Source organism: Eubalaena glacialis, chromosome 3, assembly GCF_028564815.1.
Source record: "Eubalaena glacialis isolate mEubGla1 chromosome 3, mEubGla1.1.hap2.+ XY, whole genome shotgun sequence".
Taxonomy (NCBI): Eukaryota; Metazoa; Chordata; class Mammalia; order Artiodactyla; family Balaenidae; genus Eubalaena; species Eubalaena glacialis.
Window position 1 is genome coordinate 19,193,608 of NC_083718.1, and position 18,545 is coordinate 19,212,152.

Here is an 18,545-nt window from a genome sequence, read left to right on the forward strand (position 1 = left end):
GCTGGGCACATAATAGGCAGTAAATAAATATTTGTGAATGAATTAAATATTTTCATTATTATAAACATCACTGCAATAAACATTCTTCTGTATATATCTTTTCACATCACTTTGGTGTCAATTCCTTCAAGGGGGTCTGTTGGGTCATAGGGTGTTCACGATTTTCATTTGTGTTATTAAACTGTCTCAAGAAAGTACCTATCAATTTTTACTTCTATCAACAATACACGGCAGTGCCTGTTTTTCCATATTGTCACCAACTTTTGCTAATCTTCATCTTTGCCAATCTGAAAGGTGAAAAATTATCCAAATGTAGTTGCTTATAGTCCTTAGATTATTAGTAAGGTTCAAAATTTTATCATATGCTTTAGACCAATTATATTTCTTCTTTTGAGAATTGCCTTGCCCCTTTTTCTACTGGACTGTTGGGGTGTTTCCATTTTTAAAAGACATTTGTGGGCCACAAGGGGTGGGAAGCAGGGGACAAGGGAGCTGGGGTGTGGGCTCACATAACAAGTTCACAAGGCTACGCTTACACAGTCCACTGAGCGTGGCAGCGGGGAGAGAGCCCCTGACTCGGAGGAACTAATCACCAGCTCGTCAGTTATCTCCAAAACGAGACCGCCTTCCTGAAGAAGACACTCATACAAACACCAGTGGTCCAAGAGCCGCAGAAAGTATGCTACATGACAGAGATCTTTAGGCAGAAACCACAGAAGAAGTTCCTTTGACATTCCAGAAAAACATTTGGAATCTTCTCCTGCAATGATCAGCCATCACACCTACTACACTCTCTGCCCCCAGAAGTGAATTACAGGAAATCTGCTCCTGTGATCTTTAACAGATCTAGGAGTATACTGAAGAAGCAGCAAATAGATATTTTTGATATATAAACTGATGTATCATATCGAGAGATGCTGTGTAGAATACAGGGTAACGACTAAGGCTTCTCTCTGCATGTTTAGTAAGAGTTATTTTTCAGCTAAAGGATTTTCTTGACTCACAAAAGCAAAGAGCAAACAAATATTTAAATGTGAGTTATATTTTCCCGCCAGCTCTAAAAAAAGATTATTATAGACATAACCAAGTTTAAAGTGTTTAAATAACCTTCATCTTCCAGAGAATTTGTAAAAAAAAAAAAAAAAAAAAAAAAGGGAAATGGCTCTTGAGACATAGCCTCAATAAACAGGTTATCTTCTTGGATTTCCAACAGCTTCTTCCTTGTTTCCTTCAATAGTTCCATTTTCTCCCGTCTCCTTACGATGAACATTATAAGACTTAAGTCTTCAGGCTTCAGTTTTATTTTCCTATAACCTTTATGTGGAAGAATTCATTCATTATCTATGACTTCAACCATCATCTTCAATCTAGTCTTTGTGTCTATATGGTAGTTCTGTATCACTACAGGCATGATGGTATTTTCATTTTATTTCCTACCATCACCTCAAACTCAACACGTCCAAAACCAAATTTAATAACCTTTGTTTACTGCCAAAGCAGTCCCCTCTTCCAATTTTGTCAATGGCACGCCTCAGGATGGAGATCTTGGAGCCAACTCATTTTTCTTTTTAAAATTCGACATCTCAATACAATAACCAGTCCTGTCAAATGTTCCTCCAAAATGATTTCTGTACTAGTCCTTTCTCTTCCCACAGCCATTGCAGTCCTGGCTCCCAGCACTGTACATCTATTACAGATAACTTAAAAAACCAGATAACTAGCCTCCCTGATTCCAGGCTCTCACAAGTCCAATTCATCCTGAAGAAAGAGTCCTTCAAGATCCCTTTGATTACATCACTTCCTTCTCATAAACCTTTAGTAGCTTCTAAATCTCCTGAATCAATTCCGATTTTCACTTGGCTTTCAAATCTATGAAAAATTTGGCCACTCAGCCTATTCAACAATTTCTCATTAGTTTCTAACACAGGTTTCTTTGTTGTCTCATACATAGTCCTATGTTTGACTCTTCCTTCATTTTTCTCCTGACTACCTAAAATACTTTCCCTTCTTTTCTCACTAATTAAGTTCTATACCCATTTTCAAGGCTTAATTCAAACTTCACCCCCTCAATGAAATGTTCCTTTCTTGTCCTAGTCCTAATTGAGCTCCCTCTTCTCTAAACGTGCACAGGAGTTATTCTGTTCATAAAAACTAGCAAATAATACGGTATTGTTTAATATTACTGACTAACTCATTCACAGGTATTAATAGGCATCAGTCTAGCCTCTCTCACTAGTTACGTTTCTTCTAAAGCTCCAGTCCATCTGTCGCAAAATTTACGTCCACGCGGGCAAATCTGAAGATTTGTTTACTTCAAATCTTCTGGAAGCAGGATAGCACAAAGAAAGAAGGCATAGTATATAGTTTTGACAAGGTACCAAACAAGATGTGCTGAACAAGAGCGTATCAGTTTATGTGGCTCTACAATTACTTTTTGACTGTGAGACAATCAAAATCTCACACAGCACCAGGAAGAAGTGAAAACTGTGGAGAGCCTGAGACACTCAACAGTATTATTTTCTCTATCAAAATCTTCAATGAATATAAAATATTTTCCACAATAAATAAAAACTTAATAACCCCGTTTCTGAGGAATAGGTTAGTGCAACGTGGTAGCACTATTAATAATACAGCTAGAACTTTTTTCTTTGACTCTCTATATAATTTTGACACCTAAGTTCAAATAAAAAAGATATAAAGTTACATAATACCATTTTGTACCTTAAGTCACTATTAAATTCTAAAACTGAGAAAACTTTTTGTCTTCTGACTTAAGTGTCTTATTTCATTACAGACCAAAGCATACAATATTTCTTTAAGTAAGTAAAAGCAAGACTGGTATTCTTTACTCAGCTATGAGTAGCTTACATTTCTATTTAGAATATGACAGCACAGCTAACTGTGCCACAAGAAGACACTTAAAGTTTCCACCCAATGAAAGAGGGAAGAAACGACTGCAAAGTAAAGCCACTATTGCTCTGGACACAATCTCTTATGCTACCTGCTCCGTCACGCCGGGATGTCGTGGGATTTCATAGGTCCTGCACTTGAGCTGTAGCACTGGGTCCTCATTCAGGAGCTGTGAGAGCAAGAGCACGCCACTCTAGGAGGAAGCACAGAGATAAGCCCTGCTTGTTTTCTTACCAATATACTGGAACAGGTAGCTCCTACCAGAACTTTCTACCACCACTGCTCCCCCTGTTCCAGCCTCCACCCCATAAAGTATCAAATACACAGTCCCAAGGGGCAGGTGGTCATGAATCACAAGTGAGTGTGAGGGGGATGGGTTACCAGGTGCTCCAATAAGCTGGTATCCCTGAACCGCACAGCACTCAACTCACCTCTGTGTAGAAGCGTACGTAACCCGAAGTAAAGCCCACCACAATGCAGGTCCAGTCTGGTCGTCCAGTGGAACTCCTGTTACAAACAAAAGTGACGATCTTAAGCGCTCATAAATCAAAGCAAAGAAAACAAATGACTCATTCATCCTTACCTCTTCTGGCTTGCTAGTGGGATACACAGAGCGCTGGTTACGCATTCCCTAAAAACAAAAACAAAATCATATGCTTACCTAATGCATCGATCAATTACTTTGAAAGCTCTATAATGGGATGTTAAAGGGCAATAAGTGGAAGATGAGCTCTGTGGATCAGTTGTATCCAATGCCTACATAAAAAAACAGTAAAACTCCCCCCATAAGTAGGGTCATAAAATCCATTCACATAAAAGGTAATGCCACATTCACTTGTAGGTAATAAAAAGCAGTGTTTTTCATTCTGTATTGCCATGAAAAGCACAAAAGTAAAGAAAGCACACCTTTACTGTACATGACTGATTATACACAAAACTGAGAAAACATCAAATGATCACCAAGCAGTCATTTCCTACTGTTCCCCTCTCCTCCGCATCAGCTAAGAACTTGGGCAGAGGGTGGGAGGAACGGGCAATCACATTACAGGCAAACTACATTTCTGCTGAGTACGTTAATCTAGAGACTTACTGTATTTCAATTGGCTGGCTTCTTCTTTTAGATTTTGCAGAAATTGCTCCTGATAACCTATTTCTACTCACCTGCTAGGCTGGATGGTCCCTAAAAGATTTTTTTTTTCTGACACATAGACTTGAAAAATTTGTCTCGCACTCAGAGACAAGGCTCAAAATTAAAATAACTCCTACTGACTTGTATTTAACCTGTAAAACCTCAGGACGATCACCAGCTTATTCAACAAAATGTAAACCCTCTTCCACATACATCAAACCAGATAATCACCAAACAAAATTAACCTTTTTGTTTGTTTGTTGTCTCTAAACTAATTGAACCATTATGTTTGCTTTGCATTTCGGACAGAAATTAAATGTCTTCAAAATGCTTAGACTAAATGACTTAAGGAGAAATATTATTTATTTTGATAAAAATAGAAAACAATTCATTGAGTATCTACAGAGTGTCAGGCATGTACTATGGATTTCTACTTGGTTGTCTTTATCTGAATTCAAAGTCTGAAGAATCTTATTCATTCCGACCAGGTAACTTTCAGTCATAAAAATTTAACTGAAAACAGGTTTTGGCTGCAGGTTCCAGGCTAGCAGCTCCATCATGGAACCACGCTAGAGATCTGGTTTTAAAACTCTTACGGGGACTTCCCTGGTGGCACCGTGGTTAAGAATCCGCCTGCCAATGCAGGGGACACAGGTTCGAGCCCTGGTCCGGGAAGATCCCACATGCCGCGGAGCAACTAAGCCTGTGTGCCACAACTAAACAGCCTACGTTCTAGAGCCCGCGAGCCACAACTACTGAGCCCACGTGCCACAACTACTGAAGCCCGCACACCCAGAGCCCATGCTCCACAACAAGAGAAGCCATCGCAACGAGTAGCCCCCGCTCACCGCAACTAGGGAAAGTCCACACGCAGCAACGAAGACCCAACGTACCCAAAAATAAATAAATAAAAGTAAATAAATTAAAAAAAAAAAAAAACCTCTTACTGGATCAGTAGGAAACTTGAATTTACCAGCTTGCATTTCTGAAGTATTTATGAGTTTTAAGAATTAATGTAGCACTGTCCCCTTTAAGTACAAGCCCAATGCTGGCAAAGCAGAGAAGACAAGGGCTGCCCTTGACTTTTTAGCTGAATAAAATTAATGAAGAGCTGAGGAAAAGACAAAATGTAGACAGGATGTTATGGGATTCTCTCTGAATTCCCCTTTAAATTCTCTCCAAACAGGAGGTCTTTTTTTTTTTTTTAAAGTAATCACATGGTTAATAAAATTAAAATTTACTGGCCAAATCATGCTCTACAACTTCTAAAGCTGCAAAGAATATACATTTACTAAACATTTCAACAATGAAACTTCTTAATAGATTCACATACAAGTCAAACAATTTCACATATACATTTAACACACAGAGAGACAGAAAAAATTAACTGGTACCTACCCTTCTTCGACACTTAAAGAACCACTCCAACCAACAGCAAACTGCATTTCTTCCTTCCCTTTATCACTATGTTTCCATTTTGCTGAAAAAAAATTAAGTTATCACACAAAATAACTTCTTTAACTATAGTATACTAAAACAGAGAATTTATAAATTTCACTCTTTCCCTTTAGAATGATGAGTACAGAATTTAATAGTTCTATGTTAATTGATTTGGGTCTTTTTATAGGTAAATATAAGATAATGTTTAAAACCTTTTATAAGATTTTTATAAAACTCTCTCTTTAGTCTCTTTCCTCCAATTCAATCCATATGATAAAGTTATTCATTCTTATGTACCACCCCACCTTCCTTATTTATAAAACTACTTTTTATCTTTAGTTGGCAGAGAAATTTTTTCTATTAGATTTATGCTACTGGAGGGCAAATCTGCTTTATAAGACCATTCCATATCCATTTAATATAAGATCTTATTTTGATCAGTGAGGTTTTCTACATTCTATATATACCCAAACTTTAAATTTAATCTTCAACAAAAATTATAAGATGAAAACTTATGCCCCAAACAGGAAACTACAGCACTGTGAGTTTTCAAATTAGAGTTGAAAGTCACTTGACTCACATTATTACTAAGAAGCAGTCAGTGCCCTTTTTAGCTCTGACTGCCCCTTGCAAGAATTGGGCAATGCCCAGTACTGCCTCTGAAATGCCATAGAGAGACAGCTACAGTATCTGCAGCCAAGAAAGAAAAAGAGAGGAAAGAAACAGAAAAGAAAGGAAAAAGAAAGGGGAAAAGAGAGAGAGAGAGAAATAAAAAGAAAGAGAATAAAAAGTGTTATATAACAAATCAAACTATGGAATGCCACCATATAATGCATACGAGAGAAGTAAAACTTTTTCTTTCTACCTAACCCATTTTCTATTCTATGCATTAAAATAAATGAAAATAACAGAGTACTTACGCACTAGAAATACAGCTTTTTGCTCCCGAGCTATAACCATAAGATCATTGGTTGGAGATAAGGATAAAACACAATCTTGAAGCCAGGAAGTTTTTTGTGTTTTGCACGTATTTCCTTCTTCTTCCTGTGAATAAAACTACAATTACTTCCATGGAAAAATATCGAGAATAGTTCAACTCAGCATGTTCACCTTGAGAAGCAAGGGAGAGGAAAAAAGGAAAAAGAAACCTTCCCAATTCTTTTATAGTCTCAGTAATATTCCTTATCAAAACATGTCAAAGATGACCAATAAACAAAATATCCACTACAAGCAGATCTCAGTTTTGAATATTAATTGAAAATTTTTAAAATAAAACAGATAGCAAGACATTAAAAGAACCTCCCATAGGGATTATTCTAGGAATAATTCGGTACTAGGAAATTTAGTAAATAACCCTATTCGAGACAGATAGCTAGGGTATCTGCAGCTAGACAGCAAAGAAAACATTATCTGACGATTACGACCTGTAAAGTATGATAATTTGGACACATCTTTTTATGTAACCTGAAAGGTGTTTTCTTTTTTTAATTGAAAATGCATTCACTATGTAGGTAAATTCCCATGGTTAAAAATTCACAGATCTGAAAAGGTCTTCTTTGCAAAGTCTCTCTGATATTCCTGTATTCCGGCCCTCCCTTTGTTCACTCCGGAGACAGCGGTGTGACCGGTTCTTGTACGTTATTTCCAGAGACACCACTCACGTGGGCAAATACATTTAACTACCCCTTTTCCCCTTTTTCTGACACAAATGGTAGCATACTATATGCATACTTCTATATTTTACTTTCTTCTCTCAGCATATACCTCAGACTTCATTCTACATGAAGTTTCGTAATTTTTTAAAAGGCTGCATAGCATTCCATTGTATAGACACACCATAGTTTAGTCAACCAGCGCCCTATTGATGGACATTTGTGTTGTTTACACTCTTTTGCTGCTACAAACTATGCTACAATGAATAACTTTATAAATTTGTCAGTTTATGTGGGAGTGTGTCAGTAAGGTAAGTTTCTAGAAGTAAAACTGTTGGGTCAAAGGGAATGTGTATTAGTAAATTTGCTAGATATCCCCAAAGTGTGCTCCACAGAAGTTGTGTTAATTTATAATCTGACCCAGCAAGTTTTGAAAGTGCTTGCTTCCTCAGGGACTCTTCAAATGATGCTTCAACTCTGACTGATCTTCGTCCAACTAACAGGTAAAAAGTAGTATCTCAGTCTATAGCGCTCCTCTTATGAGTGAGAATAGGCATTTTTTCATATGCTTAAGAGCCTTTTCTATGAACAGCGTGTTCTTTCCTTTGCAGATCTCCTGCTGGATTGCTGTTCTTGTTCTAGTTGATTTGTATATACTCTTTACATACAAGGAAAATTGGTCCTTTGAACATAAGAGTTGTAAATAGTTTTTCCCAGTTCATGTCGTAGCTTATTTTTATTCATGCAGAAGTTTTTTATGTAGCTAAATTATCAACCTACTTATTCTCTTATGGCTTCTGGGTTTTATGTCATGCGGACTCCTACCTCACGCAACCCTACCCGATAGCTTTTGGATTAAATTAATCAAGATGGGGGCGGGTAAGAGGGGGGAAGAGATGCAGCCTGCTTTCATTAAAAAAAAAGAAAATACAGATTTATGTTTTTTAAAGCTTTCAGTAAGCATGTATTACTAGCATAATGAAACTTTAAAGATTTTAAAAACAGAAAATCATCCTAATCAGAAATATTACGGTAGTATTTCTAGGAAAGATAAATTATTTCTTGCTGTGATACTATCAAAGAAATGTTTAAAATATAAATAAAATATGGGTTATAGGACATCTTCAGGAAAATCTCCAAGTAGGTCTGAAGCCTCTGGGATAGTCATGTGATTATTTTTCCTTCTCAATGGAACACTGAGGAATAGAATAGATTTGGAACTTCTTTCTTCTGCAAGGTATGCTAAAGAGGCTGCACCCACTCCCGAAAGATAACGAGAAGAGTAATACTGGCAAAATCCCAGTTTTGTTTTAGTAAAGCTCCATTTTTTAAGAATTTTGCTATCCAGTTTGCTGTTTTGTTTTTATTTGTTTTTTCAGTTTGCTGTTTTGAATGTGTATTTTTCTACATATAAACCAGGGAGAAAATGATCCCTTAAAGATGAAAGTTATAAGGTAAAAGTTAGTTGTAATTCATTTCTCCCTGGACCCACAATTTCTGTCAGAGCATACAGTCTCTGTTTAGCCAGCACTCACCCAGGACTCCTCACGGTGCCTCGGCTGTAAGCTGAGGGCATCACGACCCTATGGTTCCCTCCCCAGTAACTGAGACCCAATTATACCAACTCTGAGGTTCAGGATTTTTCAAATGATTCAAGTCTCCCCTTTAGTAAGGAGGCTAGAAGCAGGACAAGTCATACAGGGATATAATTTAGGAATTGTGTTTGATAAGAAATTAGGAGTGTCTAAAACTCTTTGATTGGTCTCTTATCCTAAAATTTCCATCTCATTGCAATAAAAAAGAAATCCAAACAATGCTCCAGAAAAGGGATAATGCAGCTCTCATTTTGGCAAGTTCCACAAAAAATAACTTAAAAAAATAACTGAACATCTATACAAATGGGTTCTTCCTTTTATCACACTTCCAAAATTGTGTACAAACAGTAAACTCTAAAAAGTTTGTAAAAGTTACTTTTCAACAAAGAACACTATTTCTATGTTTCTATCCTGTTTTCAAAATAATGCCACTAATAAGGATGAGATCTGTATTTTTACGTTTGCTCAAAAGACAAAGAGTTTAAGAAATTCAAAGATGGAAGGCATTTAAAGACTAACTGGCCCAAACCTCATTTTATAATAAAGATAGCAAAGTCTTAGGGCAGTTAGGAGATGTGCTCTGGGCCACACAATCAGTGTCAGAGCCCAAAGGAGGGCCCCGCTCATCTTGGTGGGTACCTGCGACAGCTCTTTGAGAAGCCTGGCTCCCCTTGGGATCTGACTCTAGTCTCAGTCAATGAAAAGTCTTTCTCAAAAAGAACTTCCCTGTTACTCATCACTATATACCAGGCTAATCTCTCTGTGGTTCTGTGAACCGACTTAGAGCCATGAAGAACCATACTTGAACATGGGGGCCAGCATATTCTTGAGGCATTCCTTTAGGAATACTCTTCCCTCTCTTTTCTGTCTGTCCATCTCAAGTTCCAGCTCCTATCACAATTCCATCCTCCTCTGACTTCTACCGTCTTTCGAACTTACTGCAATGAAAACTCTTACTATTCTCTGTTTATGCTGGGATTGCGTTTCTCCCATGCTAGACTAGAAGCCTTCTACGCTTTCTATGACTCAACTCCACATGCAGCACAGCCCTAATGGCAAAAATGAGCAAATAATAGCGTTCCAATTTCTCCTTACTTGTAGTCACAAAGATACTTGAATAACCTAATATTTATTCTTGCTCATGAAACTGTACGACAATGAGCAACTGATTCAAAGTTAGTATCCTAAGTAACATATCCTTAAGTAATAGTATCTTTAGTTATGTTTTTCCTTAAGTAATATTACGATTTAACATTTCAAGATTCTGGCTGACATACAAGTTATATATAAAAAGGGACAGAGTACTACTCCCTTAGTTGGGCCTAGAACTCAATGTCAAATTATGATCATGCTGTGTCTGCCACCCACCCAGCAAATGGACTACAAGTGATCCCAGAGCAAACATGAATTTTGCCACGTAAGTACTAACCAAGATAAAAGCACAAGAAACCGATATCACTTACAGAGAAGCAAATTCAGAGACACTACCCCACAATGACTAGTTACATCCCTAACCCTGCTGAGCCATCTCATAAATGTACATTTTTAGTAACATAAAACCAGAAAAAGCATCTTCACATGGATCAGCATTCCGGTTTCATCTCTTGATGATGGGGGGGAAAGAGGGTGAAAACCGATATCTTCTGTCATTCTTCACTGCATCTCCTTTTCTATGTCCTCTCTAACTCTCCATCTTTCCTCGTCACTGTAGGACTAAAAGCAGACCCTCCTAGTCTGTCGTGGCAAAGCTGGACGCGTACAAGCAGGAGTTCCATACACCGAAAACAGGTTAGGAAACCCTCACGTGATTCTATTATACAGGCATACCTCAGAGATATTGTGGGTTTGGCTCCAGACCTCCACAATAAAGCAAGTACCACAACAAAGCAAGTCACATGAATTTTTTGATTTCCCAGCGCATATAAAAGTTATGTTTACACTATCCTGTGGTCTATTAAGTGTGTAATAATAGCATTACGTCTTAAAAAATCTACATACTGTAATTTTAAAATACTTTATTGATAAAAAATGCCAACCATCATCTCAGCCTTCAGCAAGTCATAATCTTTTTGCTGGTGGAGGGTTTGAAATAGTTCAAGAATTGCCAAAATGTGACAAAGAGACAGGAAGTGGGCAAACGTTGTTGGAAAACGGCACCGAGAATTTGTTTGAGGCAAGGTTACCATGAACCTTCAATTTGCAAAAAAAAAAAAAAAATGCTATATCTGCAAAGTGCAATGAAATGGGGCATGCTTGTAGTAGATGATGTTATGCTATATTATTATATCATATCATCATTAGGATTTGACATGTCAAAAAATTCTAGAGCTAAAGCTTTAGTCTTGCCGCTTGGGAATGATGCTAGCTTTTGTCACGAAATGCAAGGGTGCGTGCTCTGAATACGAGCTCGACAGCTCTTCTGATCCACAGCCACAGTGGGGTGGGCGTGGGACGACCACCAGCTCCTGGTCACATGTAATTCCAAAGGCACAACATTCAGTGTATCAGGTTCAATAAGATAAAAAGCCGCTAACGACACAACTAAAAACAAGTGATATCCTTAAAATTATACACAGTGGTAGATTTTTGTTATTTCTCCATGGGTTTAGCTATTTTGCCCCAAGCAGTGTAAATGTTATCAGAAAAGCATAAAGCAAATTTAAAAATTGACAACAACTGGGAGTGGAGGTGGGAGAAGAAGTCTTACATAAATCAAATTTCTTTCAATAAGTCCTCAAAAAAGAAAAAAAAAAAATCCCTTGGTACATCTGGGTGATGTACATCAACAATCAACATGCTACATACAAAGGCAAACAAAGAATAAAAGGATAGGAAAGTACATGTCCTAAATTGTTCTATAATGTCTGCTACGTTGTAACCAAGCAATTTGGTAGAAAGCAGGCCACAGTCACTTGAAATCTCCTCTCACGATAAGGAAATCCTTTGGCATCATCCTAAGCAGAGGACAGTGGGCCCGTCAAGAAGTGGTTTGCCTCAGATGTGTGTTTGCGTTTGGCCACCTAACTCAACAGGAATGAGACAGGAACGACGACAGTGATTTGGATGATGTACACAGCAACATCTGCCAAACGCTTACTAAGTGCCAGACACTGTGTTAAATGCTTTACACATAAGTCTTACTTAATTCTCACTGTCACTCTGTAGAGAAGGTTCTATTCCTACCCTCATTTTGAGATGGAGAAACAGAGACTGATCAAGGTAACGTCCCCACATCACACAGATGCAGCAGGGATTTGGACGCAGGCATCTGGACGCAGGCACTGGGGTTCAATTGCCTGGGCAACCTCTGTGCTGCTTCCACACTGCACTGCCCTGGGAAGCTGGGCCCTATAAGGAAAACTGCCACAGCACCTTTAACTCTGCTCTGCTGCTGTGCATTCAGAATGAAGGGGGTGACGAGAAGCTCTACTCCGCATCTAGACTAAAAGACGAGTGTCCCTCAATGATTAAAAAAGTAAACGGAGGAAAGAGGGCTGTAAAGGCCTAGGAAGAATGTGCCAGAAAGTCTCAGCACACATTCGTCGGCCAATAAGATGCAAGCTCATCACTGTTTTCTACCATAAGGGCATCTCCCTATCAAGGAGATTTTTCTGAAAACCTCCCACACAATAATGGGGCCCACAGCCATGAACAATACTCCCCTGAAGATAATGATCCTAAAATAATGCCATCCTTTGACAAGGTAGTTAATTTCCGCAGCTAGGCATGATATTAACAAAAACAAAAACAGCATCACCAGGGACTACCATGGCTTTCCACAAAAGTCAGCACATACCCGGTTACTAAAGGAAACATTAAATACGTCCATTAGCCATAAAACACAGCCCCTGTTTCAGGGTGGAAAGAGAGAATGTATAATTTTATTTTAGTGTGGCCTAAACTCCAAGGATTTTTCTTTGCCTTGAGACTAGTAAAATTTTTTCTCAATCTGCACAAATACATATGTTCCCATATCTCTTCCCTCTTGCCTCTCCCTCCCTCCCACCCTCCCTCCCCTGATTCACTTTGTTATATAGCAGAAACTAACGCACCATTGTAAAGCAATTATACTCCAATAAAGATGTTAAAAAAAAAAAAATCTGCACAAATAACGGAAGCCACTGATGTGGGTTATGAAAAGGAGTCTTTTCTAAACACTAGGGCTGTAACAAATATATATTTTAAAAATTTATTTCTTTTGATTTTAAGCCCACAAATTTGTCACACGATTAGTCTTTCACAACGCAGCAGATGGTAAAACTTCAGTAATTTAATCAGTCTTTCAATTATAGCTGGCCACCACAGGGGCTGGTAAATTATCACTCTGTAAACATAGTGGCACATGTTCTCTGGTGTATCAGCTACTGTGATGACTAGAGAACCACTGAAGTAGCCCACAGTAATTTTTCAAAGCTTTCAATTTTAGTTAATAAGTCCGTCATTTGCAATTTTTACTGTCACTGTCATCGTGCTAACTTTCACAGGCATGTACACGTAACAGTGGTGCCAGCCAAATCCAGTATAAATAAGGGTCTGTCAGCATATTCACTGTAATTCTCAGTAGTTTACCTACCTAAATCAAAGAAATAAACTAGTCAGCTACACTTTCTAAACAGAGAGACATAAATGCTTCAGCAATTTTGAAACACAAAAAAGTAAATAACGCCATGTAAGTTTTCCTTTTTTCTAGTCTATTAGCATATATAATACCCAATGCTTCTCAAACATTTTTTTAGGTAGCAAGACTTTTTATTCCCAAACAAAATTTTATACAATATCTTAATATATGATATAGATAAAAGCAGAAATGAGGAAGCTACCTAGCACCTTTGCAGAGCCCTAGAGCTTTCTCTAACATGGCATGAAAAGTACTGGTCCCGGCCATTTTCCAGATCAGGGACTAAAATTCTCAAATGAAAGATCTTAAGGTCTTGTCAAAATTAAAATGAGGCAAGGCAAGAGCTCTAAATCTGGTTACAAATTTGATTACAGATAACCCAAAGAAAAAAAAAATTACAAACACAATTAGTCACAAAAACCTCCGACTTAAATCTCAATTTTTAAAATTATTTTTCTTCTTAACCTTAGAGGAAGTTAATGATAATTCAGTAACTCTTCCAGTTTTATTTCAACTGTCAATTCAAGCAGGATTAATTCTATTATTTATTTTTTAATTGTATATATAATGTGACCCCATTTTTAGAGAATTTTCTGTGTGGCCCATTCATCCAACCACTCAACCAAATATGCCTACATTTATAACCTCTTAAAGTTAATAATGATGATTATCCTTAGGTGTCAGAAAGTTGATCATCTTACTCTTTTTATTTTTCTATAATACCTGAATTTTCGGTAGTAAATGTGTCATTTTTACAAAACAAATTCATTACTCACAAAAAAATTCATTTCACAAATAATTACAATAAAACACCAAAACTAAAAAGCATACTTCTTTATTTTTGAAACAACTGTTTAATATTAAATACTAAATCTATGTGCTCCCTAGGCACCATGGGATATAAGAAAGTACCAAACAACTCCTGCTCAAAAACTTTACTGTCTAGTTGGACAAATAAGACTAATGAACAAGAATCAATTAGCACCCAATATAAATCAAAATAGAGCTAATAGTTCAATTAAATGCCATGGACCTTAAATTGCTATTAGTGTCCACACACACACACACACACACATACACACACGCGCGCGTGCACACACACACACGATAACAGTATATATACCTAAAAAATATTTGAGTGAAAAGCTTGAAAAGATGACAAACCTCACTCATAAATTTAAAAGTACAAATTAAAACACTGAAATGGCATTTCACACCATTCTGATTTTGCAAAGATTAAAGTTTGATAATCTACTAGGGGCAAACAATTTCAAAAAGTACCTGAGAAAAGCAGGCCTCTGTAAGAAAACACATCCATCTCTCATAGTTTTGAGTTTCCCAATATTGATAAAAATATGGGTACAGAGAAATATTTCATTTTTTACAAAATAAATAGAGCACAATGGTAAAAAGCAATTACCTCGGAGATGTTTTCATTTCTGTGACACAGAGAGTAGAAGGAGGCACTCTCACATACTGTGTTTGGAATACACACTGGGGCAGGCTTTTGGAAGCACCCTTCAACAATTTTTATTAAAATTTGAAATATGTAGACTTTTTAACCTTAGCAATTCCACTTTCAGTTATTTATTCTAAAGGAAAAATAAGAATGGCTAACATTTATTGAGCACATACTATGTATGTTCCAGGTACTATTCTAAGCACGTCTCATTTCATCCTCTTAATAATCCTATGATTTTAATCCTATAACTAATAATCCTATTAGTCCCACTTTAGGAATGACATAACTGGACTGAGAGAAGTTAGGTAACTTGCCCAAGGTTTAACAGTCACTGAGTGGCAGAGTTAGGATAGAAATTCAGGCAGTCTGACTTTCATTCATGACACTACACACATGTGTAACCAAAGATGCATAGTAGATATAAAGATGATTACAGCATTGCCTGTGATAGAAAACAGAAAAGCGAAAGAACAAACAAAAACAAAATGTCCCTCAACAGGGGTGTGGCTAAATAAATCATAGTATATCTATACAATGAAATAGTTAGTATTCCTTTACAAGAACTAGATGATTTATATATGCAGACACAGAAAAACCTCCATATTACATTAAATGGAAAAGGCAAGAGGTAGAACAACATGGAAAAATGAAGTCTACATGGACTTTCAGGTAAAGAGAGAATTAAACAGATCAATTTTACTCTCACTTTCCCCAGCACTCTCAACCCCACTAAAAACAACAGTAAAAGAGTCTGTTTCAAGTACAGACAAAAAGAAGGAGAGGAGAAAAGCCACTAAAATTTGAGAGCTAGAAAGCAGATGGACAGGTGGTAACTGATTTTACAGTCCCTGGAAAACTAACTCCCACTAAAGTGGTGGCGAGGAAAGCTGAGAAGCAAACCCAGCTGCACTGCAAGATTGCCAGTAGGCTTAGGAATTGGTGCCAGCTCCCCCTGGGAGTAAGGGCAAAGATGCGGCTAAAGTCAGGAGGCTTGGTTGAAAGTAGGTCCCCAGATCCCTTCCCCCACCCCACACAGTCAGCCACTGTCCCTCCCTCGCTGGCAGAAGACCAGAGGCCCATCACCAAGCCAAAACCAATTCACAGAGCTACCCTGCAGGAACACCTGAGGAGTCCAGACTTGAACTAAAATTAACAACTATCAACAAGAGCAAGGAAAAGTGGTGGCTGACTACATAGTGAGACTAAAAATAGGTCACTCTTAAATATTTAGGCATAAATAGTGCCACCAAGACTGAGCCCGGATACTGGTTGGTCTGTGGCCAAAGACTGGGGAACCAGCTTACACTCACCTTTGTTGGCTGGCAAACAATCCTTTAACTGCACTTTTCACACTAGCAAATCACTCCACCGGTATCTACTAAAACCAAACTCATGGCCATAAAGATTAAGATCAAAGGGGTTTTTATCCCCCCTCTTCTATTTTTTTTTTCATTTATTAAATAACTTTATTTTTTTTTTTAATTGAGGTAGAGCTGATCTACAAGATCAAAAGTTCTGAGGCCCCCAAAAGAGGCCAAGAAATTTTAGAGAACAAAAAGGGGTAAAGGCAGGAAGAAAAGCTGGGAGAGTTATACTGAAAGCCACGGGCGAGACCAAGATTTCTGAACTCCAGCACGACTAACATTTTGGGTGGACAATCCTTTGTTTGAAGGGTTGTCCTGTGCATTGTAAGACGCTTCACAGCATCCCTCCCTGGCCTCTACCCACTTAGATGTACCTTCCCCCAAGTTGTGACAAAAAAAAATGTCTCCAGACATTGCCAAATGCCCCCTAAGGGGCAAAATCACCCCCAGTTGAGAAGCACTAGGCTAAACCCAGCTTGTGTTAATGTGGAGAGGAAAGTCACTGGCAAAATGAGTGTTTCTAATAGTCCAAGGTCCAAAGTCCTGATGAGAGCCCACCTGAGGAAAGAGACCCTCTGTGGCCACCATCCCCTCACAGGAGGAGGGCCTCGGGCGTATCCTTAGCATAATGTGGGTGCTCTCCTTCTGCCTCTGGCCAATCCACTGCTTATGTCTCTTGCATGGTAGATGGCACCACAGTCTAAGGACACTAAAATAAGGCAAAATATTTTCCAGCATTACCCCCAGATTATTAATGCTCTAAGAGTCTCTAATCAGGTCATGCTGTCTCCTATTTCTCAGCCTGTAAACAAACATTTCTCTGGGGCCTCTATCTGACCAGCATGCTTTTTTCATTCCCTGTTAATCTGCTAAATCATTAGTGCCTCCGTAAACTGCATTATATCACCTTCTGTAAAACAGATGGAACACATTCCTAAGGTGTCTCTTAAGTGGAAAATTTCCATGCTGCCTACCTTAACTGAGGACCTTAACCCAGGACCTTCTGTGCTTCCTGTTCCAGAAACCGCTGTCAAGCAAATCCTTGATTCTATACTTCCAACCCTTTGGTCTTAATACACCAATGAAGAAAAGCTCATTAAATCTGCCTTGCCAGTTAAAATTAAATTAAACCCTATCAAGCTTCTTCCCAAACTGCCTAGATTCCCATTATAGCATGAGGCTGAGCAAAATACCACTTCTTTCCCAAAGCAAAAAAATTATAACCCCAACGAAAAGCCCTTACAACACTGTAAAAAATACTACTTACTATTTGTTATAGGATCATTAATAGGTAGATGTTGTAGTACAACTACCTTCTTTTCCCATTTCCCCCAGCCAGGTCCCATTTGTCATGATGTCAGCTTAAAATATAGTACAGAGGAAGATCTTTGTTTTGCCTTTTCTTCCGTCTTGAAAGCCTATTCTGTTTGCCTTTCAATCCTTTCGTGTATTTACTCACGGGCAAGGAGGAATTCCTTAACCTTATTCATTGCACTTGTACACATAAAAGTTACGCCTGACATGGATCCATTGTTTTGGGCATTGTTATGGACTGAATTGTATCCTGCACCCAAAATTCACATGCTGAAACCCTAACCCCCCAATGTGACTGTATCTGAAGATGGGGCCTTTAAGGAGGTTAATTAGGGTTAAAAGAGGTCATAAGGGCACAGCCCCCTGATAGACTGGTATCCTTCTAAGAAGAGGAAGGGACACCAGAACCGGCTCTCTGTCTTCATGCACAGGGGAAAGGCCAGGTGAGGACACAGCAAGAATGCAGCCATCTGCAAGCCAGGAAGAGGAGTCTCACCAGAAACCAACCCTGATGGCACCTTGATCTTGGGCTTCCAGCTTCCAGGACGGTGAGAAAATAAATTTCTGTTGTTTAAGCCACCCAGTGTGTGGTATTCTGTTATGGCAGCCAAGCAGACTAACACAGGTATGAAATATCTATAGGAGAAGGACATTTGTCCTTTTCTATAAGAGAAGCCATCCTTAAAGTTCCAAAGCCTACCAGTGTCACAGACACTTTCTTGTCACAGACAGTGTCACAGCTTGCTTTCTTGGATGTGGCTGGCTACTGCTGATAACAGATGCTAGAATATGCTTTCTTCCCTAAGCCCTCATTATAGCTGAAGCCCCAGAATCGAAATTAAAGAGGCTTTCTCCTTCCTTAGAAAAGCCTTATCCAGACCCCTAGTACTAAATCTCTATGATTACAAAAGCCCTATACTCTCTTCTGCCATAAAAATAAGAAACTACTCTCAAAGAGCTGACAGACTTCTGGAGATAAAAAGCACCCTGAAGATTTTACAGTTGTTCGCTGGACTAAGCAGCAGCGAGTTGGCCTTCAGGTCGGCATTCGGTGGCAGCGG

General features: G+C 38.4%; 1 protein-coding gene across 2 annotated transcripts in view; it reads right to left on the bottom strand.

The window, feature by feature from the left end:
* The window catches only part of RAB3GAP2 (RAB3 GTPase activating non-catalytic protein subunit 2), a 91,690-nt gene that overhangs the window by 50,090 nt on the left and 23,055 nt on the right, over positions 1–18,545 (bottom strand). For both annotated transcript variants that reach the window (XM_061187308.1, XM_061187309.1), the window contains 5 exons: positions 6,400–6,523; positions 5,438–5,519; positions 3,494–3,541; positions 3,342–3,417; positions 3,002–3,103 (listed from right to left, as the gene is read on the bottom strand). In XM_061187308.1, the coding sequence (XP_061043291.1) occupies positions 3,002–3,103; positions 3,342–3,417; positions 3,494–3,541; positions 5,438–5,519; positions 6,400–6,523 (432 nt within the window). The remainder of the gene's footprint in view (positions 1–3,001; positions 3,104–3,341; positions 3,418–3,493; positions 3,542–5,437; positions 5,520–6,399; positions 6,524–18,545) is intronic.